At 42.1% G+C, this 26,610-nt stretch overlaps 1 protein-coding gene and 1 long non-coding RNA gene across 6 annotated transcripts; one reads left to right on the top strand and one right to left on the bottom strand.

The window, feature by feature from the left end:
• Positions 1-307: 307 nt before the first annotated feature.
• On the bottom strand, positions 308-19,581 carry LOC121535024 (DBIRD complex subunit ZNF326). Of its 5 annotated transcripts, XR_005994711.2 has the most exons (12): positions 19,323-19,581; positions 18,934-18,959; positions 18,711-18,798; positions 18,123-18,486; positions 17,933-18,014; positions 17,768-17,840; positions 17,495-17,642; positions 17,322-17,385; positions 9,527-9,657; positions 9,106-9,195; positions 7,258-8,927; positions 308-1,049 (listed from the first exon to the last, which is right to left on the bottom strand). XR_005994711.2 is itself a non-coding variant. In XM_041841692.2 (11 exons), exons 1-10 carry the CDS (start codon positions 19,391-19,393, stop codon positions 9,125-9,127), a joined length of 1,140 nt encoding a protein of 379 aa, XP_041697626.1. In that variant the 5' UTR covers positions 19,394-19,581; the 3' UTR covers positions 6,823-8,927; positions 9,106-9,124. The 5 variants fall into 5 exon arrangements, 4 of the variants coding, with proteins under 4 accessions (XP_041697626.1, XP_041697623.1, XP_041697625.1 ...); XM_041841692.2 differs by lacking the exon at positions 308-1,049 and having other exon boundaries at positions 6,823-8,927; positions 9,106-9,217; XM_041841689.2 differs by lacking the exon at positions 308-1,049 and having other exon boundaries at positions 6,823-8,927.
• A 151-nt stretch (positions 19,582-19,732) lies between these two features.
• On the top strand, positions 19,733-25,760 carry LOC121535023. The gene is made up of 2 exons (XR_005994709.1): positions 19,733-20,013; positions 23,971-25,760. It is a non-coding gene; the product is annotated as an uncharacterized LOC121535023 (long non-coding RNA).
• The last annotated feature ends 850 nt before the right edge of the window (positions 25,761-26,610 follow it).

Below are 26,610 nucleotides of genomic sequence, written 5' to 3'. Positions count from 1 at the left end.
TACCATAAGCCACCTCCAATGTCGTTTTAGAGGATTTGGCACTACGTCCAACCGGCCTCACAACCGAAGACCACGTGTAACCACGCCAGCCCAGGACCTCCACATCTGGCTTATTCACCTGCTGGATCGTCTGAGGGGGCAGGGGGTGCTGAGGACTATTTCTGTCTATAATAAAGCCCTTTGTTGGGGAAAAACTCATTCTGATTGGGTGGGCCTATGCCCTCCCAGGCTCACCCATGGCTGCGCCCCTGCCGTCATGTGAAATCCATAGATTAGGGCCTAATGAATTTATTTAAATTGACTGATTTCCTTATATGAACTGTAACTCAGCAAAATCTTTGAAATTGTTGCGTTTATATTTTGTTCGGTATAGTTTGTCAATGGCTGTGTTAAAGGTAGACTTGGCAATATGACAGATGCAGAAAGTAAACAGCATAGTGGCTCGATTTCTGCAACAGCTAAGAGCATTGAGGCTCAACTCTCAGCTGTTTTGGTCCCATGCACAGAAGTCTTGCATCTCGCTCATCTCAATATCTGCGATGCTACTCGTGGCAATGTCATTTCGCTGTCTACATTTAACACAGGCAGCCCTATTCTGATATTTTGCCCAATTATTGGCTATCTGATTGGTCAAAATAACAATTTGTGCAGCGTTTCCCAAAATTCAGTCCTCATGACCCCAAGGTGTGCATGTTTTGGTGTTAGCCCTAACACTACACAGCTGATTGAAATGATCAAAGTTTGATGATTATTTTAATCAGCTGTGTAGTGTTAGGGCAAAAACCAAAATGTGCTCCGGTTGGAGTCCCAAGGACCACGTTTGGGAAACCCTGAATTAGTGGCAAAAGGATAAGAATAAGGCTGCCTGTGTAAATCAGCGGGGAAAGAAGACCCTGTTGAGCTTGACTTTCCCCGCTGATTTACACAGGCAGCCTGCGCTACTCCGCATTGGCGGAGACTGCATTCACGGTAAATGCTGCATGTCGGCTAAATTGGAAATCACCTTTAAATGTAAATCGCTTTACAGCACTACTGATTGAATCGAGCTCCTAATTGTTAATAACGGGATATGAGAAGGGAGAGTCGGCCAATGATCGATTCAGACTAGGTGGTAAATTGTATGACAAGCGGCAGTTTATTCAGAGTAAAAATGTCTGGTACAAAACGTGCACGGTCTCGTTCTTTCAGCTCATAGGGAACCTCCAGAAAAAGCGCCAAAAAACAGTACACTGGTGTTTTATACTATTTGTAAAGTGGGTTGAGTCTAGCAGATCTGGTCTTCTGGTTGGTCCATGCTGCTCGGGCGTCGTCCTCTGTGATTGGGTCTAGGAGATCTACACACTGTAGCTCAGGGCCTTTGTTCCGAATGTTTCAGCAAAGTAGGAGATTTGGTGTGTGCGTTTAGTCATCTCTTATCTTGAGTGAGTCTGTGTGTGTGAGTGCATTTGTGGCAAGAGTGTGTGTGTGGTCAACACTTGTCTTGGAAAAAAGGAATTAGTTATAGCAATGTAATAGCAATAAGCTATTTATAAAAATAGCATTTCTTACAAATCCCCCCTCTACACGTCTCTAAAGACGTGTCATATAGGGAAAGGCGTGACATAAACTAAGTAAAAAACAAACAAAGGGAAACTTTCTCAGAGAGAAAGTTTTGAGTCCCCCTCTTCACGTCTCCCAGACGTGATCCATTATTTATGGTACATGAAGCATAGTTGAATCAGTCTTAAAAGAAAAACAATAATGTAGAAAAGAAAAACAACACATGATAACGCATAATGCAATTTGTAAATTTTTTTAACCATTCCCCCTCTAGCATACTATTTATATGGCCAGTTAATTAAACAATGTTAGTCCCCCTCTAGTGAGTGAACACAACAATCAGAGTTGGTCTTCGAAATTGCTAACCTCCAATTGTCGTTGTTCAGGTTTGTAATCATGACAGGCCCATCCACCTTTAATATTATATAAGGGAGGATAGTTACTTTCAAAATCGTCCAGTTCCAAATCATTAGTTCCCAAAAGCGGATACAAGGCAACATCCACAAAGAACAAGTATACCCATAGAAGCCATAACTTCACCCAGAATTGTCACAACAATAGTTTTCCATTTACCAAATATGTTATCAAACCAACCGTTTATGGAGCTATCAATACCAGAGTTCTTAACCAGTTCGTTCGCCAGCGTGGTGATGGTCACTCAAGCGCTTTTGTCACGGGCCCGTCCGGTGCTATATTGTTGGAGATGAAAATACAGCACATATATCCAAACAGAACACAAACCCCGTCCTGCTCAGCCAAAAGCATATCTAAAACTATTCTATTCTGCCATGCCATTAAGCTAGTTGCCGCTGTCTGCTCAGCTAATCCCTTTATTGGATCACGAGTGTGGGTTATAAATATTTTGCTGGTTATATTAAATACAATTTATCCAATCTAAATTTTTATTAATTGTTGACCACCAGAAAATACTTGATTCAAACCCAGCTGCGATCTGATTCCTAGCTTTGAATTGTTCTGGAACCTCTCGAGGTATTCCTACCCCATCAAAGGATCCTTTCATCAAAGGATCCCGGGAGGAGGTCCTACTTTCTACGTGACAACTCACCAGTCTCTGACACACTTGATTGTTTACATATGTAGTTGAGTTCACAATCAGTTATCACCACACAACCATCAGATGTCAGCACGGGCCTGGTTTTGGGTCCTACAATCCTCTGTCTGCAACAAAGAGGAGAGATTAGTCATGTTCTCTTTCAGTTGTGATATTCTCTGTGTAGGAGCAGAGCTAAGATGCCCTACTCTGTATCCTATCTTACTAGTCCTAGAAAAACGATTAGAATCCCCTGAGACTTCAAACGTAGGCAACCTAGGTCGGAATGAGTTTGTTATCGGGGATACTGATAGTTCAAGTTACTACAAGACTCTTTCACCAGTCTTTCAACAGTCCTCTTTAGACATAGTTCTTGCCGTATACTAAATCCATTCCAACCACCGGTCAAGATTCCTATACCCTGTCTCCACCTGTCCCCAAACTGTGTATGGAGATTTACATATCCCCCACGCTCTCGATATGAGCAACTACATAGTCCCAGGATGTACACGGCGACACACATATAGTGATGTCCTCCCCTAAAGTCCCTAATCTTCCCCTTTCCCTACGTCTAGCTGTCTCCTATGCCTTCATAGACTGTGCTCAGGTATTATTTTATCAACTTGTTTTAGGTTAACTACTACTTTTGGCTGAAACAGGAGGGTCCGTGTGTGTTAGGACTATGGCCCCCACAATCAGACAGCTACCTACCGTCGGGAGACCTGTGAATCCCCACCCTTGCCCTGAGAACATGTCAGATGCCAGAGGCCAACCCATTGCTTTACCTTCTATCGAACTCACACAGGGATGATCAGACAGGGTAAGGGAATCTTCGTTAAGGAGACAACCCCCGAACCCTAGTGGTGATCGGATCTTTCTCCTAACTCTGTGCTTGTTCGTCAGGTGTAGCTGGTTTTGCCTTTTTACAGTGTGTGACATGCACCCAGATGGATCTCTCAGCTATTCTGCTGGCAAAGGCAGTACTTGGTAGGGCCCTTCCCGCCAGGCCTGGTTCAGTCTCCTGGTTAGATAGAGTGGGTCACCTTCTCCTTTAATTCACCTGTGGGGCACAAAACCTCTGACATACAGGTGTGGTTAATAAACTATCATACATGTTTTTCTGTTTTGTTTTTTTAAAAGTATTTTGTCCTCTCCTTCGTATATTTAATATTTAATCCATCCATCCCCCTTTTTGACACATGATTTGGCCATGTGTCAATATTACCACCTACCTAAACAATCACTTTGGTAATATTGGTAATTCATTATCCAATTGCCATTCCTCCACTCTCTCTTCTGTTATTTTATGGTTCAAATCAAATATACTATTACCAAACTATAATCTTCTTCACAATTTGCACAGTATTACAAATTACCCTCAACTTAGTAAAATAAACTATCTTAAAGTCCCGTCTCATGCCTTTAGAATTTACTAGTGTGGATGATTAATTAACACCAGAATGTTAAAACAGAGTTCAGAGGCAATTGAAATCATTTAACGAACTGTTTAATCCCATAGTATACTAAACCTTACCATTATTCTAAATATTTCATAAATGTTAGTTATCCCAAGTGTTCATTAAGTCCTCATGACAGTCATTCTCATAAGAAATCATATATACCCTAAACTCAGCCAAAAGCTAAAAAACTCCATAAAATTCACTGTGTGCTCCTCTAAGACCTATCACCCTTGACCTGCTGAAAACCCTCCAAAATTGAAACAACAACCCTTTATAAACATCATACTAGGTGTGTTGTTCTTTATTTGAAAACCCCAATTAAAACCAACAACCAAACAGCCAGGTGATGATGACTCCTGATTTCTCTCTTCCCCTTCTGCCTACAGTTTCTTAACTGGTGCCCTTTCCTTGCACAGTAACTACACGGTTCCTCACATTCTCTAGCAAAATGTCCCGTTTTGTCACAATTGTAACACTTCCACTCACTCCTGTCTCCACTATTACTATTTCCTTCTTGTCTGTCTTTGCTACCGTAACCTCTCTTCTCTCCTAGGTATTGACTAATAGTCTCACTGTCTCTAATTCAACATAAAACCCCATCATCCAATCAATTTTCATACCCATTACTGTCAATGCCAAATTAAGTTTCTCTGTTCCTGTTGAAGTGCTAAATCAATAGTAGCCAATTCAAACACCTCACAATTTGGATCAAAGGGTTCCTTAGTCTTCCCCCCACTAGAGTCTACTATTTCTCCCTCAAGGACTTGCCACGCCTTATCTTCCTCTCTCTCACACTCAAAGCTGGGGGATGGACTTCTCTCTCTCTCTCCTCTCTCCTTTACACACCTTATGTATCTGTTTTAAGCATGGATTCGAGTTTATCTGCGTCCAGACGTCCCTCAAAACCATACCTCTCCCTCCACCTGGTTATATAATGGAGATTTCTTCTATCCCTGGATTCCATTTTAATTACATCAAGCATTTCTTGTCCCCAGTAAATTCTGGGACCTCTTGTGAGGATTTTCCCCCCCCATGGTTGGTACTGTTAAAAATCCCTTAGCCACCTCTTCTATATTACAAGTCAATTTAACAAGTAATTCAAAATAGCTTCACACAACAACACCTCATAAGAAGTGCCCAGCAGGAGTCCAATTCCTATCAGAAAACATACATACAAACATTCAGACACTCCCAATCTCTCCCAGGGGGAAAAAGTTATCCTTCTCCCTGAGTGAGATTGTTGTTCCCATAAGGGTTTCTTCATTTCGTTGTCAGGATTGGTTCTCGCTGCTCAAATCAGCTCTTACTTCAGACAATGGTCTGGAAGGAGTGGGGGCTGGTGTGCAGTGTGTTAGATGGTGCCAGGGTGCTCCTGATTTACCTCTGACCTGGACTGAGTGTGAAGTAACCTCCTTCACTTCGTACGGTCCAGTCCACCTGGGTTCCAGCCACTTTCTTTTGTGGACTTTCACCCTCACCCAGTCTCCCATTTTTACCTTCAGTGGTGGCGTGTTACCCGTCAGCTCCCCCTCTTGGGCCTTCTACACCTGAGAAGAGAGTGCTGCAGAAAATTCCGTCAATTTCATCACATAATCAGTCATTTCTATCTGTTGTACATCAAGGGCGGGCATATGACCTCCCTCCCTTGGTGGACCTTGCATTTCTCTCCCTTACATTATCTCATGAGGAGAGAGATGGGTCCCTGCCCCTGGTGATGCTCTCATAGCCATCAAAACCAGTGGCAGGGCTTCAACCCATGTCAATTTTGTCCCTGCACAAACCTTATTCAGTTTCATAAGTCTCACTATAACTTCCCATCCTCCATCACACGTTTAAGATATAACACAGACTCGTTAAAATATAAACACAGCAAAACAAAACTGCCAATCAGAATTCAATATCTTAAAAAATTTAGGTTACCAGAGCGTACTAAAACATAGTCTCAGTTCAACAGAAACAACTGGATCCCTTAGAGACTTTTGTCTTCAAGTTAACTGCACCTTTCACACAACCATTTAAATGGAACGTTTTAAATGTGAAATTACAGAGATAGCTGGCATCCCCGGGAATTCAGGAATTCCGTACCTCTGGTCAATTTCGGTGATTCTCCCCCCACCTAATGATGGGTCAAATCTCATCCACTCACACAGTTCCCCCCCGGTCTGACTCTCTGGATCCTTCTCTCGTGAATCCACTCTCCCAGCCGGCTTAAACTTAATACATATTATCACACATTCCCCGATCTGACTCTCTTGGTCCGTCTCTGTGAACCAACTCTCCCAGACGGTTTAATACATTTTATCACAAAGTCCCTCCCGGTCTAACTCTCTTGGTCCGTCTATAGTGGACCAACTCTCTTAGCCGACTCTCGACTTATTAATTAGTCACAGACATGTTTACTACACTGCCTTTCAGTTTGTCATCTATGCATAAATTTTATCAACAATTCATACTCACACTCGGTAATACTGATCAAAATTTGGATAGACTATTCGACAATATGCAAAGTTTGATTTAACAGGTTTTGCTTACCTTTTTTTTTTTTATAGTCGACTTTAGGATCAGTTTCCCGAGCTGAGTTGAATTGTTGTCCTCCCTCCGAATAATTACACCAGTCTTTCCGTGAATCGTCCCTTTACCAACTCGCCCCCTCACATCCACATTAACCACTCTGGACCGTGTATCTAGACAACCATCGACTGCTACCAAGTTTCTGTTAATAACGGGATATGAGAAGGGAGAGTCGGCCAATGATCGATTCAGACTAGGTGGTAAATTGTATGACAAGCGGCAGTTTATTCAGAGTAAAAATGTCTGGTACAAAACGTGCACGGTCTCGTTCTTTCAGCTCATAGGGAACCTCCAGAAAAAGCGCCAAAAAACAGTACACTGGTGTTTTATACTATTTGTAAAGTGGGTTGAGTCTAGCAGATCTGGTCTTCTGGTTGGTCCATGCTGCTCGGGCGTCGTCCTCTGTGATTGGGTCTAGGAGATCTACACACTGTAGCTCAGGGCCTTTGTTCCGAATGTTTCAGCAAAGTAGGAGATTTGGTGTGTGCGTTTAGTCATCTCTTATCTTGAGTGAGTCTGTGTGTGTGAGTGCATTTGTGGCAAGAGTGTGTGTGTGGTCAACACTTGTCTTGGAAAAAGGAATTAGTTATAGCAATGTAATAGCAATAAGCTATTTATAAAAATAGCATTTCTTACATAATCAAGGGCAAGATTCTACCAGATCTGCGCTAGCCAACATCCGCATAGCGGTTGTTTTGGCAGTGTCGTTGGTGGAACTGTTAGAGCTGTGCAAATCCACAAGCGGCTCTTTGCGTTACCTTTTCTTGGTCACTGCCAAACAACACAACCTGCCAATTCGGCTAACTTCAAATAGCATCCCAGCTAACATTACATGACTTCCCAAACAATATCAGTGACCATTGCTTTTTAATGCTACATCATGTGTTCCATTATTCACTGATGATCAGAGGGGTGATATCTGCTATAGCAGCAGAATGGCTACCTTACCATTTTGTTCCTCCAGTGGTCCTTGGATCTCAGGTAATCCTGCATTGACGATGGATGTACGGCGACGTAGACAATAGTCTACACTTTTTAATCACAGTTTTGAACTTCTAACGCGGTAGGGATAAGGAAGGGAGTGGTTGGTGACACACAAGAGTAGCCGGTCACTGATTTGTCCACTCATACCGCAGTTACACCCCCAACACAATCAAAACACAGCCAACGCAGGTTAACGCTCGAACTGATTGAATCGAGGCCCAAATCAAACCTGAAACCTTTAACTCGTTCAGTTGTTTTGTCATCTGGTGAAAACCTCTATCAACAGTGGGATACTGCAATAGTGCAAATGTGTGGGAGTCTAACAAATAACACCTTACTATATGATGAACTCTCAGCTAGTTATTCTGGACCACAGAGATTCTTCCATAAAGTTTCAACTGTCAATAATAGAGGAAACAGTATTTACAGGATATCAAAGGACTGTTATTCTATATAACCACAAAATATTTCCTTTCCAAAACTGCACAATTGAACCTTAAACGATAGTTGGCATCTAAAATGACTGGATGCATATAATTTAATGGCATCTATGTTGGCAGTACCAGATTTCACAACGGTGACAATGATATGAAACAGAGTCGACCATCTCTGCTGCTGTTTATAAAACGTTGTTTTATAACTCCTCTGAATATCAGTGTCAACCCAACAATTAATGGGTATTTTTTTCAAATAACTGTTTAAAAAATATTATTAATAATAACAATAATAATAATAATAATAATAATAATAATAATAATAATAGGGGAAAGCCTGTAAAGACCTTATTTCTCCAGGAAACAAAACATTACAGTATTTCAATCCTTAAATCTCAAAATGAATCAAAGCAGGTGTTCTATGGGCAAAAGATAATTGTGGAAGAAAAATATAAAAAAAGTGTGGAAAAGCATTGCAAGTGTCCTTCAATAATATCTATTGAAATTGAAACCATTTCCAACTGAAAAATAAAAAAGGTCCACAGTTAAAGATGGGTGTTCGTACATGAAATATTCCACAAAAAAACAAAATGACCACAAGTCCCCAACTACTTGATATCTAATGGATCTTTCACACTCAAGTAAAACATGTATTCTGTATTAGTTTAGTGTCAATTCCTGCACTAATCCTGGTGTCACAGATGTACGTAAGACTGCACACCAACACTCAGGTTACAGAGTTTGCCCATTTGGTCTTTGTCTAGAGTTGGTTTTGATGGGTGGTTGTTGGCTGTCCATAGTTAGCCTTAGTCGGTAGCTAGCAGTTGGTATCTACTGTTTGTATATTCTTCATGGGCCTCATGATGACTGTTCAAAAGGATACTTGCCCTGAAATACAACCAATTATTTGTCATTTCCATTTAAATTAAATATGTTTTTGTCTACAGTTGATAGAATTAACAGACTTGAAAAATAAATACAAAACTTTGGTATTCTACAGATTTTGGTAGAATTCCTCACATAGTATTAGTGTAATGTATAGCAAATGCCTGTTCAGATTGTTTACCTCACGGAAGCTTGCATACTCATTCTTCATTCGTTTCATGGTGGCCTTCGCGAAGTTCACACTTTCCTTCAACTGTTTCGTTCTCAATTCCTTCAGTGATAAACACAGTAAACTCATAAAACATGAAACAGTAAGTACACCCACATGTCTGTTGCACAGTGAAAATAACAACAGATTTCAAGAAGAATAATGCATCATGTATCGCTTTGATTTTTGCTTCTTTTAAGAATTGATAGACAAAATTCTAAATCAAAAAACAACCTGCCAATTTGGCTAACTTCAAGTAGCATCCCAGCTAACATTACGTGACCTCCAAAACAACATCAGTGACCATTGCTTTTTAACGCTACATCATGTGTTCCATTATTCACTGATGATCAGAGGTGTGATATCTGCTGTAGCAGGAGAATGGCTGCCTTACCATTTTGTTCCTCAGGTGGTCCTTGGAGCTCAGGTGATCCTGCAATGACGATGGATGTACAGAGACGTAGACTTGGCACGAAGCACAGTGGAAAATCTCAATTCTTGTCATGTAATCCTTGTCCAGCAATGCTGCGAATGACAGGGGTGAGATAGAGGTCAAATCACAAATCAAATCTTATTTGTCACATGCGCCGAATACAACTGGTGTAGACTTTACCGTGAAATGCTTGATTACGAGCCCTTCCCAACAATGCAGAGTTTAAAGATAAAAATGAAAGTCACACAAGAGTAATAAAATACACAAGAATGGAGCTATAAACAGGGACTACCAGTACCAGATCAATGTGCAGCGGTACGAGGTATTTGAGGTAGATACAGAGCATTCGTAAATTATTCAGCCCCATTTACTTTTTCCACATTTTGTTACGTTACAGCCTTATTCTAAAATTGATTTAAAAAAAATAATAATCCTCATCAATCTATACACAATACCCCATAATGACAAAGCAAAAACAGGTTTCTAGAAATTTTGCTAATTTATAAAAAATTGAAATATCACATTTACATTAACTATTCAGAACCTTTACTCAGTACTTTTGTACCGTTGGCAGCGATTACAGCCGAGTCTTCTTGGGTATGACGTTACAAGCTTGGCACACCTGTATTGGGGGAGTTTCTCCCATTCTTCTCTGCAGATCCTCTCAAACTCTGTCAGGTTGGATGGGGAGCGTTGCTGCACAGCTATTTTCAGGTCTCTCCAGAGATGTTCGATTGGGTTCAAGTCCGGGCTCTGGCTGGGCCACTCAAGGACATTCAGAGACTTGTCCTGAAGCCACTCCTGCGTTGTCTTGGCTGTGTGCTTAGGGTCGTTGTCCTGTTGGAAGGTGTACCTTCGCCCCAGTCTGAGGTCCTGAGCGCTCTGGAGCAGGTTTTCATCAAGGATCTCACTGTACTTTGCTCAGTTCATCTTTCCCTCGATCCTGACTAGTCTCCCAGTCCCTGCCGCTGAAAAACATCCCCACAGCATGATGCTGCCACCACCATGCTTCACCGTACGGATGGTGCCAGGTTTCCTCCAGACGTGACGCTTGGCATTCAGGCCAAAGAGTTCAATCTTGGTTTCATCAGACCAGAGAATCGTGTTTCTCATGGTCTTAGAGTCCTTTAGGTGCCTTTTGGCAAACTCCAAGCGGGCTGTCATGTGCCTTTTACTGAGGAGTGGCTTCCGTCTGACCACTCTACCATAAAGGCCTGATTGGTGGAGTGCTGCAGAGATGGTTGTCCTTCTGGAAGGTTCTCCCATCTCCACATAGGAACTCTAGAGCTCTGTTAAGAGTGAACTTCGGGTTCTTGGTCACCTCCCTGACCAAGGCCCTTCTCCCCTGATTGCTCAGTTTGGAAGAGTATAGGAAGAGTGTTGGTGGTTCCAAACTTCTTCCATTTAAGAATGATGGAGGCCACTGTGGTCTTGTGGACCTTCAATGCTGCAGAATGTTTTTGGTACCCTTCCCCAGATCTGTGCCTCGACACAATCCTATCTCGTCCTCATGGCTTGGTTTTTGCTCTGACATGCACTGTCAACTGTGGGACCTTATATAGACAGGTTTGTGCCTTTCCAAATCATGTCCAATCAATTGAATTTACCACAGGTGGACTCCAATCAAGTTGTAGAAACAGCTCAAGGATGATCAATGGAAACAGGATGCACCTGAGCTCAATTTCGAGTCTCATAGCAAATGGTCTGAATATTTATGTAAATAAGGTATTTCTGTTTTTTTTTTATGCATTTGCTCAAATGTCTAAAAACCTGTTTTTGCTTTGTCATTATGGGGTATTGTGTGAAGATTGATGAGGAAAAAAATAATTTAATCAATTTTAGAATAAGGCTGTAATGTAACTAAATGTGGAAAATGGTACGGGGTCTGAATACTTTCCGAATGTGCTGTATGTACATGAAGGCATGGTAAAGTGACTAGGCATCAGGATAGATAATAATAAGAGTAAAATAAAGAACAGAGTAGCAGCAGCAAATTAGTGTAAAAGTGTGTGTCTGCGTGTATGTGTTGTGTTGGTCTGCGTGTGTGTGCGTATGTAGTGTATGTGAATGTGTGTGGGTTTTGTGTGGGAGTGTCAATGTAGTGTGTGTGTGAGTGTGTATCAGTGGAGGCTCCTCAGAGGAGGAAGGGGAGGACCATCGTCAGTGAATTTCATAAAAATGTAAATAGTGAAACAAAAAAGTTAAACTAAATATATTCACGTCACCAAATAATTGATTAAAACACACTGTTTTGCAATGAAGGTCTACAGTAGCCTCCATAGCACCATGGTGTAACCGGAGGACAGCTAGTTTCCATCCTCCTCTGGGTACATTGACTTCAATCCAAAACCTAGGAGGCTAGTGGTTCTCACACCCTTCCATAGACTTCAGAGCACTTGCAGCATGAACTGACATGCTGTCCACCCAATCAAAGGATCAGAGAATGAATCTAGTACTGAAAGCATAAGATACAGCTAGCTAGCACTGCAGTCCATAAAATGTGGTGAGTATGTGACTCAAGAGAGAAAAACAATAGTTCAACAGTTTTGAACAAATTAATTCCTTAAAAGATGAAGGAGATGCAAGAGAGAGCTAGCTATTGTGTATTTTTTTTCACTTTCACTTACTAGCTAGCTAGTTAGCTACTTTAGCATACTCAAACACACAGCTCAAACAGAGAGGGATGCTATGTTAGCTAGCTGGCTATGGCCATCCAACACTGGAACTCTTCCATGTCAAGGTAAGCTTTTGGTTTTCTTAATGTATTGTCACCGGGGCCTGCCGGTATAACTGCTAAACTGCTTGCTAACTGTACACTCTATTGCTGATTGTGGCGGGTTTACTAAGGCGTTAGTTCTAGTAGCTATGTTGACAACGATGTAGGCTGCGGTTAGCAGTTATGATATGAGGGTTTGGCTTGGTAAGGTGTTTTCGCCTGATCACAGACAGCTGATGGTCATGCACTGAAGTCCACAAGCGAAGGGAAACGGTGAGACGAGAGCGAGTAGATGTGAGAAGTAATTATCCAACGATCAAAGGGATCATGCCGTTTATATGTGGCTGCTATAAAACTGTTTGCGTGTGATTAGGGGTGTATTTTTTTTATCCAGCTGATTCTGTTGAAAAACGTTTCTTAAAACGGAAGCAAACGGAACGGGGATAAACATACCTGAATTTGTCAAATAGAAAGTCTCGTTTGCAACTGTTGGACTAATGACTACACCCTAGATCAGCTAGATGCAGGCAAGAGTATGCAAGGTGGTATTGAATGTGTCAATGTCTGTCACATTGATTACTCAAATTACTCTCGACCTGTGCACCTACATTGTAAACTTTCATTCATAGGCTAGGTTGTTGCAACATCATGTATAGGGAAAATTTGAGTATCATGTAGTAGCCTAAACCTATCGATGTTACATTGAGCTGGGTGAATGGAATATGAATGACAGTCATCCAATATGCTGTAATAGAAATAAGGCCATGCTCATCCAAAAAATATATTGTCCTCCCTCATCTTAAACGGCACCAACCGTCACTGGTGTGTATATGGTTTGTATTTATAGTCTAGTGAGTGTGCATAGGGTCAGTACAAGATAGAGTCAGTGCAGGTAGTTTGGGTACCATTAAATTACCATTTAGCTGTCTGGCTATTTGGCAGTCCCAGTCTGGCTATTCAATAGTCAAGTGTAGGCTTAATGACACCAGAAAGCTAGCAGACACTAGGCAGTGATACGTTCATCAACTCATACAAGTGCATTTAGAATCGATAGGTTCAGTTCAGAGAAAAAAAACAACAACTAAATATTGGTGAGATATTACATTTTGCCACCTAAGAATATATATATATACCGTAATTTTCGGACTATAAGCCGCGCCTTTTTTCCAATTTTTCGACCCTGCGGCTTATATAACGGTGCGGCTAATCTATGGATTTTTACAGCTAACGGCCACTAGAAGACCTCCTAAATCTATGGATTTTACAGGTTACAGTCCACCAACTTGAACTCTATGGGCTCTATGACCGGTCCGCGCCCCCCACCTTTAAGCGGCGGGCTCCAGCAGGAAAAGCTGGAGGCCGGAAAAGAGTGAGACAGGTAGCGCGCAAAAGTAAAAGTGGAACCGAGAGTGGTACGAGAGACAGAACGAGAGCAAGACAGTTTGTCTCTTTCCCGACAATCCCCTCTGTGCACGAACCCTTACATATGGTAATTAAACATTAAAACACCTGCGGCTTATAGTCCAGTGCGGCTTATATATGTACACATCATTCAATATCATTCAATTTAGCTGCTGCGGCTTATACTCCGGTGCGCCTTATAGTGCGGAAAATACGGTATATACACACACACACACATACAGTGAGGGAAAAAAGTATTTGATCCCCTGCTGATTTTGTACGTTTGCCCACTGACAAAGAAATGATCAGTCTATCATTTTAATGGTAGGTTTATTTGAACAGTGAGAGACAGAATAACAACAAAAAAATCCAGAAAAACGCATTTCCAAAATGTTATAAATTGATTTGCATTTTAAATTAGGGAAATAAGTATTTGACCCCCTCTCAATCAGAAAGATTTCTGGCTCCCAGGTGTCTTTTATACAGGTAACGAGCTGAGATTATGAGCACACTCTTAAAGGGAGTGCTCCTAATCTCAGCTTGTTACCTGTATAAAAGACACCTGTCCACAGAAGCAATCAATCAATCAGATTCCAAACTCTCCACCATGGCCAAGACCAAAGAGCTCTCCAAGGATGTCAGGGACAAGATTGTAGACCTACACAAGGCTGGAATGGGCTACAAGACCATCGCCAAGCAGCTTGGTGAGAAGGTGACAACAGTTGGTGCGATTATTCGCAAATGGAAGAAACACAAAATAACTGTCAATCTCCCTCGGCCTGGGGCTCCATGCAAGATCTCACCTCGTGGAGTTGCAATGATCATGAGAACAGAGAGGAATCAGCCCAGAACTACACGGGAGAATCTTGTCAATGATCTCAAGGCAGCTGGGACCATAGTCACGAAGAAAACAATTGGTAACACACTATGCCGTGAAGGACTGAAATCCTGCAGCGCTCGCAAGGTCCCCCTGCTCAAGAAAGCACATATACAGGGCCGTCTGAAGTTTGCCAATGAACATCTGAATTATTCAGAGGAGAACTGGGTGAAAGTGTTGTTGTCAGATGAGACCAAAATGGAGCTCTTTGGCATCAACTCAACTCGGCGTGTTTGGAGGAGGAGGAATGCTGCCTATGACCCCAAGAACACCATCCACACCGCCAAACATGGAGGTGGAAACATTATGCTTTGGGGGTGTTTTTCTGCTAAGGGGACAGGACAACTTCACCGCATCAAAGGGACGATGGACGGGGCCATGTACCGTCAAATCTTGGGTGAGAACCTCCTTCCCTCAGCCAGGGCATTGAAAATGGGTCGTGGATGGGTATTCCAGCATGACAATGACCCAAAACACACGGCCAAGTCAACACAGGAATGGCTCAAGAAGAAGCACATTAAGGTCCTGGAGTGGCCTAGCCAGTCTCCAGACCTTAATCCCATAGAAAATCTGTGGAGGGAGCTGAAGGTTCGAGTTGCCAAACGTCAGCCTCGAAACCTTAATGACTTGGAGAAGATCTGCAAAGAGGAGTGGAACAAAATCCCTCCTGAGATGTGTGCAAACCTGGTGGCCAACTACAAGAAACATCTGACCTCTGTGATTGCCAACAAGGGTTTTGCCACCAAGTACTAAATCATGTTTTGCAGAGGGGTCAAATACTTATTTCCCTCATTAAAATGCAAATCAATTAATAACATTTTTGACATGCGTTTTTCTGGATTTTCTTGTTGTTATTCTGTCTCTCACTGTTCAAATAAACCTACCATCCAAATTATAGACTGATCATGTCTTTGTCAGTGGGCAAACGTACAAAATCAGCAGGGGATCAAATACTTTTTCCCTCACTGTATATACACACACACACACACACACACACACACACACACACACACACACACACACACACACACACAGTGCCTTCGGAAAGTATTCAGACCCCTTCCTTTTCCCCCACATTTTGTTACGTTAGTCTTATTCTAAAATGGATTAAATAAAAATGTCCTCAGCCATCTACAAACAATATCCCATAATGACAAAGTGAAAACAGGTTTTTAGGAATGTTTGCAAATGTACATAAGTATTCAGACCATTTGCTATGAGACTCGAAATTGAGCTCAGGTGCATCCTGTTTCCATTGATCATTCTTGAGATGTTTCTACAACTTGATTGGAGTCCACCTGTGGTAAATTCAATTGATTGGACATGATTTGGAAAGGCACACACCTGTCTATATAAGGCCCCACAGTTGACAGTGCATATCAGAGCAAAAACCAAGCCATGAAGTGAAAGGAATTTTCCGTAGAGCTATGAGACAGGATTGTGTCGAGGCACAGATCTGGGGAAGGGTACCAAAAAAAGGCTGCAGCATTGAAGGTCCACAAGAACACAGTGGCCTCCATCATTCTTAAATGGAAGAAGTTTGGAACCACCAACACTCTTCCTAGAGCTGGCCGCATGGCCAAACTGAGCAATCGGGGGAGAAGGGCATTGGTCAGGGAGGTGACCAAGAACCCAATGGTCACTCTGACAGAGCTCCAGAGTTCCTCTGTGGCGATGGGAGAACCTTCCAGAAGGACAACCATCTCTGCAGCACTCCACCAATCAGGTCTTTATGGTAGAGTGGCCAGACGGAAGCCACTCCTCTGTAAAAGGCACATGACAGCCCACTTGGAATTTGCCAAAAGGCACCTAAAGACTCTCAGACCATGAGAAACAAGATTCTTTGTTCTGATGAAACCAAGATTGAACTCTTTGTCACGTCTGGAGGAAACCTGGCACCATCCCTATGGTGAAGCATGGTAGTGGCAGCATCATGCTGTGGGGATGTTTTTCAGTGGCAGGGACTGGGAGACTAGTCAGGATCGAGGGAACGATGAACGGAGCAAAGTACAGAAAGATCCTTGATGAAAACCTGCTCCAGAGCGCTCAGGACCTCAGACTTGGGCAAAGGTTCACCTTCCAACAGGACAACGACCCTAAGCACACAGCCAAGACAGCACAGGAGTGGCTTCGGGACAAGTCTCTGAATGTCCTTGATTTGCCCAGCCAGAGCCCGGACTTGAACCCGATCTAACATCTCTGGAGAGACCTGAAAATAGCTGTGCAGCAACACTCCCCATCCAACCTGACAGAGCTTGAGAGGATCTACAGAGAAGAATGGAAGGAACTGCTCAAATACAGGTGTGCCAAGCTTGTAGCATCATACCCAAGAAGACTTGATGCTGTAATCGCTGCCAAAAGTGCTTCAACAAAGTACTGAGAAAAGGGTCTAAATACTTACGTAAATGTGATATTTCCAGTTTTTTTTTATTATAAATTAGCAGAAATTTCTAAAAACCTGTTTTTGCTTTGTCATTATGGAGTATTATGTGTAGATTGATGAGGGGAAAAAAACGATTTAATCAATTTTAGAATAAGGCTGTAACGTAACAAAATGTGGAAAAAGTCAAGGGGTCTGAATACTTTCCGAAGGCACTGTATATATAAAGAAATCACTTTATTTTCACAGAAACAGAGGGAGAGACAGGCAAATGGGAGAATAGTAGGAGGTTGGACGCTGGGATTGAACCCCGGTCTCTGGTCGGGAACAGTATATGTGACTAGTCAGTAGCGTTAACACAGGCGTTTGCAAATGTAGCTACCTCTAAGGCTTTGTCTGTTCATCTGTGGTCTATCACCTTGCTGGACTTTGATTAACATTGCCTCCTGAAATGTAAAGAAAAAGACATTCCCCTAAATCAATAAGAGCTTTTCATACAGATTGATAATCTGACATTTAATTCCATCTGAGAGAGAATGCATTTGCTTGACGTACATGTAAAAAGGCGATTGCCGTGTCGTTGTAGTTGTTTTGATTCTGGATGTGCTCCAGGGTCTCCCAGTGACTATTGCACTTCAGATGCATCCCAAGCATGCCCGCTTTTTGGAAATTCAAGTTGCACATTTCACAGGTGTAAAAATCCCTGAAAAGACAATAGAATGGGACTGTCAGATCTGTGTCAATATTATTGTGCATTGCAGTAAGGATGTCCTTGCAAAAAACATGATAAGTCAAATGATGGTTCCTCCAATCATGTTTGTTCTTTACCTGGATAAGTCCTCATTTGGGCTTCTACTTCTCTTCTTTGTTACCTCTGGGGGAGACTTGATTTGGTCCCCTACTAAAAGGGACATCTAACAATCACACACACACTCTATCCCTTCACAACTCGCTCAGACCATTATCAAAATAACAGTTGCTTGGCAATCCTACCTCTTCCACTAGAATCTGATTGGCGATGATTGGGGTTGGTAATCCAGTTGGACTGGGTAAACCCAGGTGGACTTCTTGTCTGCTGAGGACAGAAACATCAAAATGCTGCACAGACGCAAGCCTCAGCAACATCTTTTGACCCTTTTCCCCAAATAATAACCTGACTGCAGGGAACATCTGAACCTCTTACCTCTTTATCAGGTACTGTGGTTGTGGACAATTCTCTCCCATTTCCCCTCCGCCCCCCATATGCATTGCGGGGGAATAGTGGCGTTTCTGTCGTGGGCAACGGCCGGGCTGAGTGGTCATGGCTTGACTGGTCATGTCTGGAGCCATGGCTCGACTGCTCATGTCTGGTACCAGAACGAGAGTATGACAAGTCCCAGTTGAGGCCGTCATGATGCCCAGCTACTGAAGCGTAGCCTTGATATCCAGTACTCAGGCCGTAGCTCTGTCCAATGACTCTGTGTCTGTGATGGTCTTCCCTGCCTTTGGAAGGCTCCACTTCGGAGTCTGATGATGAGCCAGGATCATACGGGTCGTAGAGCACAGCCCTGGAGAAAACATCAAGAGTATTTCTGGATTTTCAGGTCTCCACATTTCTACAGTATATGGTACCACTTTTAAGGAGGCCTTACACTAGGACTAGGCCATGTCTTCAATAGCCATATAACATACCAAGCGATGTTCCAAACAAGTCTAAATCAAATTTTTGCAGGAAATCCTCTGCTTGATACATTTAGAATGGATACATCAAAAGCAAAACTGAATATCTTACTTTTCTGAGTTGATTGTTTGCTGAGAGTTGTAAGATGCTGGTCTTACAGTCGAGTGTCTTGTGTGGTGGGTATAACCATGGGTTGTTTCTGTGTGGAATAAAATATGCTTTGTTCATTGAAATTATAAACAAGAACAGAATGTAGCTAATCATTAAGCAATCGGGTTTCCTATCCATATCAGACAGGTATTGCCAATATTGGACCATAGCTAAGTAGACCTACCTCCACTTCTCTGGGTTGGTGTGATGCTGTAATAGAATAAATACATTATATTAGTCAAGTGAATACTCTAAAACACAACACATTATAGTTTACGTTAGCTAGCTGGCCATTCATAATAATAACTCGCTAGCTAGCTAAGCAGCTAACAGTTAACGTTATTGCATGAATTATTATTGCTGGCATATTTGCTTTTTCAACGGGAAAAAATAGAAAACTATCTGCATCTTTATCATCATCTAACGTTACATCGCTTTTAAATATTATTTGATTAACTAGCTAACGTTAACAACATATGTACCCAATATCCCTTCAACATCCTAGTTGCGGTCCGAAGCCAGTAAACAATGAGATTAGCAATGAATGACAATGTAGCTAGTTAGTTGGCCTACCTTCCATGACCAGCAGTGCATATATTCGGTGGTCCATTATCATAAAACGAGTCATTATTTCGTCGACTCATTCTCGTCCTCTGGTAATGCACTATTAATGCTTACGGACATTCATATTTCTATTCTATTACTGTCTCGTTTACGTGGCTGCAGCTGGCTAAAAGTCTACCAATCTTTCGTCATGCTACAAATAAACTACAGTACACAACACCACTTTCAATATCTCCCTGTAGGAGCACGGAGGCGGCAGTGTAGAGATAATTTTTCTTCTTCTGTGGATTTATTAAATGGCGGTTGGCAACCAACTTTAAGGTGCATTACCGCCACCAACTGGACTGGAGTGTGGACCTGAGTCAGGGAAGGTCTAAGCAGCATAGAGATAGATAGAGAATACAATTTTGAATCTGTGCCATTTATAACGTCTGTGAAAGGACTGGCAGCGCCATTCGCTTTATGCAGCTAGCGGCCATATTGAATGACGTCGACAACAAAAAACGAGGCTAGGGTGGGAAAATAAGGAAGCTTCTCATTCAAAACAATGGCTGGCAAATGGACAAGCAACCTGCAGATACTACCACCAATTACAGTCACATCGATCTACAAATGGGCTGATGAATACCTCAGAATTCTGAAACTGGTCCAGACTAAAGGATACAGCAATTGGATCGAGGATATATCCACAATGTTGAAGGTAATTATGCGATTGTGCAATGCTTGCCTAAAGTTAGAGGCATCCAGCACAGTCGGTCTGGTGGCATCAGCAATGTTGCTGGCTAATATGTTAGGTGTTATGAATGTAAGTGTTACTTATCCATCATTCAAACATTCTATCTTTAAATTGCAGCTCACATAATGGGTTGTTTAGCTTGAACTGTGCCCTTGTTTTGGTTGTTCTGTAACATTAACTAGCTATTGTAGGTATCACTAACAAGGTTAGATTACTCGCTAGCTAAGCTTGTCAAACGATTATTGATTCATGTCCATGTTGTCATGCTTTTTTGTAACGTAGCTAAGCTTGTCCAATGAATAACAATGCTTTATCATTCACAATTTAGTCTGGAGGATAGACACGGAAAGGTGTAGTGTGAGAGAATGAGACTCCTTGCGTGGTTCAGGTAGCCAGCTGATAATAGTGTAGGAATACTTAAGTGTTGCTCACATTCTTCTGAGCTTGTTCAGGGTTCAGGCTATTCTGGAAGACTACCATTCCATAACATAATGTTTATAAATGGTTTATACAGTGCCTTGCAAAGGTATTCATCCCCCTTGGCGTTTTTCCTATTTTGTTGCATTACAACCTAATTTAAATGTATTTTTGGATTTGATTTTTTAATGGACATACACAATAGTCCAAATTGGTGAAGTTAAAAAAATAACTTGTTTCAAACAATTCTAAAAAATAAATAACTGAAGTGGTGTGTGCATATGTATTCACCCCCTTTGCTATGAGGCCCCTAAATAAGATATGGTGCAACCAATTACCTTCAGAAGTAACATAATTAGTTAAATAAAGTCCACCTGTGTGCAATCTAAGTGTCACATGATTTGTCACATGATCTCAGTATATACACCTGTTCTGAAAGGCCCCAGAGTCTGCAACACCACTAAGCAAAATATCAGAAACGTTGAACATAACATTTAACATTTTAGTCATTTAGCAGACGCTCTTATCCAGAGCGACTTACAGTTAGTGAGAGCATACATTTTCATACTGGCCCCCCGTGGGAACATCCCACGGAGCACCATTAAATCCATTATTTAAAAAATTGAAAGAACATGGCACCACAACAAACCTGCCAAGAGAGGGCCGCCCACCAACTCACAGACCAGGCAAGGAGGGCTTTAATCAGAGAGGCAAAAAAGAGACCAAAGATAACCCTGAAGGACCTGCAAAGCTCCACAGCGGAGATTGGAGTATCTGTCCATAGGACCACTCCACAGTGTAAGGGTTGGTGTGAGGTGTGACCCAGGTACGGTTCAGGATAGACAGTAGGCAAGGATGGTGAAACAAGGATCTTTACTAGTGGTCCAAAAGCCAGGATACAAAACAACAGACTATACACAAAAACAAATGAGGAGCACATAGGTCTCCAAAAAACAGGCTGACAACAAAAAATACGAAATACTAACTCTGACTGGAAAAACACAATGACACAGGGAGAACACTTCTCGAGTACCTGTAACTCCGTCACGTGATCCAACACTGATACGTACTGCTTGACATCAAGGAACTAGCAGAGACAACTGAGCAAGGGAACACAGGGAAGTGAGGGCATAAATACACAGGTGAATCAGATAGCCACAGGTGACACCAATAGGCAGATAATTAGTCCCGACTGTGAGTGAAGAGGTGCCTATGGTTGTCTGAGGATGACACCTAGCGGGTCGCTCCGGAACTGCGACCCACTCCTGTAACACCCCAGAGCTGGGCTTTACGGAAGAGTGGCCAGAAAAAAGCCATTGCTTAAAGAAAAAAATAAGCAAACACGTTTGGTGTTCGCCAAAAGGCATGTGGGAGACTCCCCAAACATATGGAAGAAGGTACTCTGATCAGATGAGGCTAAAATTGAGCTTTTTGGCCATCAAGGAAAACGCTATGTCTGGCACAAACCCAACACCTCTCATCACTCCGAGAACACCATCCCCACAGTGAAGCATGGTGGTGGCAGCATCATGCTGTGGTGATGTTTTTCATCGGCAGGGACTGGGAAACTGGTCAGAATTGAATATAGGGACATTCTTGAGGGAAACCTGTTTCAGTCTCCAGAGGTTTGAGACTGGGACAGAGGTTCACCTTCCAGCAGGACAATGACCCTAAGCATATTGCTAAAGCAACACTCGAGTGGTTTAAGGGGAAACATTTAAATGTCTTGGAATGGCCTAGTCAAAGCCCAGACCTCAATCCAATTGAGAATCTGTGGTATGACTTAAAGATTGCTGTACACCAGCGGAACCCATCCAACTTGAAGGAGCTGGAGCAGTTTTGCCTTGAAGAATGGGCAAAAATCCCAGTGGCTAGATGTGCCAAGCTTATAGAGACATACCCCAAGAGACTTGCAGCTGTAATTGCTGCAAAAGGTGGCTCTACAAAGTATTGACTTTGGGGGGGTGAATAGTTATGCACGCTCAAGTTCTGTTTTTTTTTCTTATTTCTTGTTTGTTTCACCCCCAAAAATATTTTGCATCTTCAAAGTGGTAGGCATGTTGTGTAAATCAAATGATATAACCCCCCAAAAAATCCATTTTAATTCCAGGTTGTAAGGCAACAAAATAGGAAAAATGCCAAGGGGGGTGAATACTTTCGCAAGCCACTGTAAGTAGGTGTTTCAATCATTGCATACCATAAGGTGTTTTATTAACCCCACCAGGCTTTGTAAAGGTTTTCCTGAGATATATATGATTAGCAGCCTATGATGAGTCTATATTCAGGATGTCACTGTTCAATGGAATGGTTGTGCTCCAGCAATTAGAAAAACAACCCCTTATTCAGTTATTTCCTTTCATTTTCTTTCCTCTGCTCATGTTCAATTTTACATCCCCCCTTCCACTGCTGAGAAACAAAAAACCTCAAACAATGTGTCAAAAATGATTATCAATAGTGTTAAGTTGCGTCATTCGAATCTGGTATCAGAACAGAATTTAACACTAAGTCACTGAATATATTCTCAGCTTTTTTATTAATATAATTAGTCAAGCGAATAAATGGTAAATGCAATCTTCGTATATACGGGTTCACTGTAACACCTCACAGGGCTAACAGAGAACTAACTGTCCCAACCCAAAGTTATTCTTTTAATACTCTGACAGAGATAGTTCCCGTTCAAAGCGGGCCTGTCAGAGTAGAGGCTGAGCGTAGTTTAAACTTACTCAGCCTGTCGTTGGCGCACAGGCTGGTCCCAGCCCCTTGGCGCGTCACTGTTGCCGGGCATTAGTTGTTTTTGCAACCTGTCTTGAGAGTCAGCAACCTCAGACATAGTTTCCTCTTCTTCATTGTTGCAGTACACATGTCCTTGAGCGGTTTAACAAAGAGGCAGTGTGTGTGTGTGTGTGTGTGTGTGTGTGTGTGTGTGTGTGTGTGTGTGTGTGTGTGTGTGTGTGTGTGTGTGTGTGTGTGTGTGTGTGTGTGTGTGTGTGTGTGTGTCACAAGTCTATCTCAGCCTCCCCCCTAACGGTTCCTCACATTAGTCACAGCTTGTTATGTTAAACAATCTATATCAGTACAGCACAAACCTATTATGTTTCATCATTAATGTATTCTTTTTAAGCTAGGCATCACATCTAATTATAAGAAAATAGATCCCAACAATAGTACATTTTCCAATAGTGAGCTCCCATTTTAGATTGTGGGGATTGTTTTTTTTCGCACAGCAAGTTAGTTATGCTAGACACTATTACAGTGGATTTTCAAGCAGAGACTACAATAGCCTATATTTGGTCAATACTTATAAAAGTAGTGTGTGGAGATACACATCTACCCCAAATACATTTTTACATTGGTGTTTTATTACTGTCATCATTAACTCTCTTGAAAAATCCATAATATCTTTCAATTCCAACTGCGAAAATGTTGTTCTATGTCTACTTTGGCTCACCTGATGTGAGTATTACTTTTGTTGTTTGAAATGCCTTTTTGTTGCTATGCTTTCAGGTGGACCTTTCACCTGAGTCTCTTCATTGAAAAGTCAGTGCAACTGCAATGCTGGACAAGGACAGTATAATCACCTTATTGGTTTGCTGTACACTTCAGCACACTACATCAACATGGGATGCAAGACTGTCCCTCCCACAGAGAGCAAAACCTCTTTACCCCAGACCTGGCACGTCCCATCACGCGCCTTGGGTTTGAGATATAAACCCATCAATACTGTGGAGATCTCAAAGATACCCAGAAAGGACATGCCCCCTGTAAAGAAGGTGCGCTCAGGTGAGGGGATAGTAAGCAACCTCTACTGACCAGTACCACTCCCCCTGCACAAAGCCTTAAGAACAACCTCTCTGACATTGGAAACACGTCAACTCCTCACACTCATGAACTCCCCAGCACATCAGCCAAAGAGTGTACCCTCACAATATGGGGATCTGCCCTTTGGGTCTGTCTTGACTTATCAAAATCTCAATGTGCCAGAGCCCACCCCCACTGATGATAAACCCACCTTTCCACTGCCTCCACAGGCCAGTAGCTTTACACCTGTTCTGAATCAAGATGAGATGGACCTTTACGGTGGTATGGAGATAACAGTCTGACGCAGAACACCTTGAGAGGGAAACTAGAGAGCAAAGTAACAAAGTCTGGCATTGTGTGCGCTCTCAGTGCATTACCTCATCTAATTTCAAAAGGGTGTGCTCAAGGCAAGCAGGCATGGACAGCCTTGCTACAAATCTACAGAGGAGTAAAATAAATGGGCAGACCAAGGCAATGAAAAGGGGGCTTGAGCTAGAATCAGTGGCTGCAGCAATATACACAGAAATCTCTGGCAGAGACGTCTTACCACGTGGCTTTGTGATTAACCCCCATTGTCCCGATTTAGGTGCATCCCCAGACAGAGAGGTGGTTGACCAATCTGAGACTCCTCCTCATGGCCTCTTAGAAATGAAATGCCCAGATCAGAACAGCTACGAGGGTTGTCCATATCTCACTTCAAATGCAGATGGTACTTTCTTTTTAAAACAGAATCACTAGTACCACTATCAAATGATGGGACAAATGGGTATCACAGGAACCAAATGGTATGACTTCTTTGTGATGTGCAACGACAACTATCACTTGGAGAGAATATATACATTGAGAAGCCCAAAACTGGGTTGACGCAAGACAAACAATTTAATAATCAAAAATAAATATTTCCTGAATAACTGTAGTAGATAAGCTTTACACAAGGGGATGCTACCGTTGGCAGGCAAGCAGAGGCTTCTGAACGTAATCATGGTCAGGGTGTGGTACGCTTGCCTCCACCTCTTCGCCAGAACTGCAAGGTGAAAAGGAAGGCAAGAAAATTGTTTTTAACAAGCCCAACTACATGCTCTTAAAATGAATACTATCAGCTCTACATCTTCTATTCCAAATACAGGCCATGCAAATGAATACATCTTCCTTTTCTGTTAGTAGAACGCTTACAGAAAAATAACTCAAAATTAACTTGCATGGCCTATATGTAGAGTAGACTGGCAGAAACTAATGTATTCATTGTGAAAGATTGTAAATGGGAGCTAGTGACCGAGGTTAAACCAAATATTGTAAACTCACAAAAACACTAAAGTGACTGAAGTTCAGATAGCAAGTCTATACCTGACTATGATTTGGCAAGCCAGGTTCTCAGCTTGAGGGTCCTGATCCAGTGAGTCACTGCAGATACAAGGTTATGTTACATAAACCTGCTATGAACAATTGAAAATTACAGAAAAGATACACATGTAATAATAAACAACTACCTTAGCTCATCTGGCTCCTCAGCAGGTGCATCCTTTCCATGACGGGCAGCCTCACTGTAACACTGAAAAGTACAATACAGTTGATTAATGATTCTACCTGACAAGTTGTATAATAAACTAGTAGTTACCTAGTTTAGGGGTAAGCTAAGCTAGATAGGCCTACCTTGCAGCTTTTCTGATGATGGTCCTCCTGCCAGGCTTTGGGGTGGACATCCAGGTGAACACAGTCGGCACAACCTACTCCTTTAGCATCCATTTCCCACTTATGGTCTTTAAAAAGGAATCCACAACAAAGTGTTTTGAACACAATTTGGTGTTATCAGTTAACTGTGTAGGGAAATATTGATCCAGTTTAGTTATCAAGCATCATAACTTGCTATATTGGTTAGAGATGCAAAGATAGCTACTAAGTTAACCAATGTTAGCAGTTCTCAGCTAACTGGTGGCTGTGTTGTTAGCCTGGCTGGCCAGTGGTTAGCTAGCTAACTAGCAACATTAAATTCAACAATCTTAACTTACCTTAAAATGTGGCCTGACAACTCTCTTTATTTTCACCACTCATTGTCATCGGAGTGCGGGGTCTTTGGGGAAACAGTGAAAAATGTATTCTTTGCATGACTCCCTCCTTTTGTAGGAGTTACATCCAGGGACGCAGAAGTATGAAGTTTGACTATGTTGCCCTGGTTTCCGGTCTCTGTTTCCCACCCAGGGCCTCGTTTTCGTTCAGCCGGAAGTGACGTATCGCGTCGTGTGAATTAAGCGAATTGAGGCGATCTCCATTTTAAATTAGTCCATTTTCTTCTTCACGATTGGCTGATCCCTCCTGACATGATTCCAACAGGGTCTGACATGATTCCAA

Source organism: Coregonus clupeaformis, chromosome 21 (genome assembly GCF_020615455.1).
Source record: "Coregonus clupeaformis isolate EN_2021a chromosome 21, ASM2061545v1, whole genome shotgun sequence".
Lineage (NCBI taxonomy): Eukaryota > Metazoa > Chordata > Actinopteri > Salmoniformes > Salmonidae > Coregonus > Coregonus clupeaformis.
This window is presented reverse-complemented; position numbering and strand designations above follow the sequence as displayed.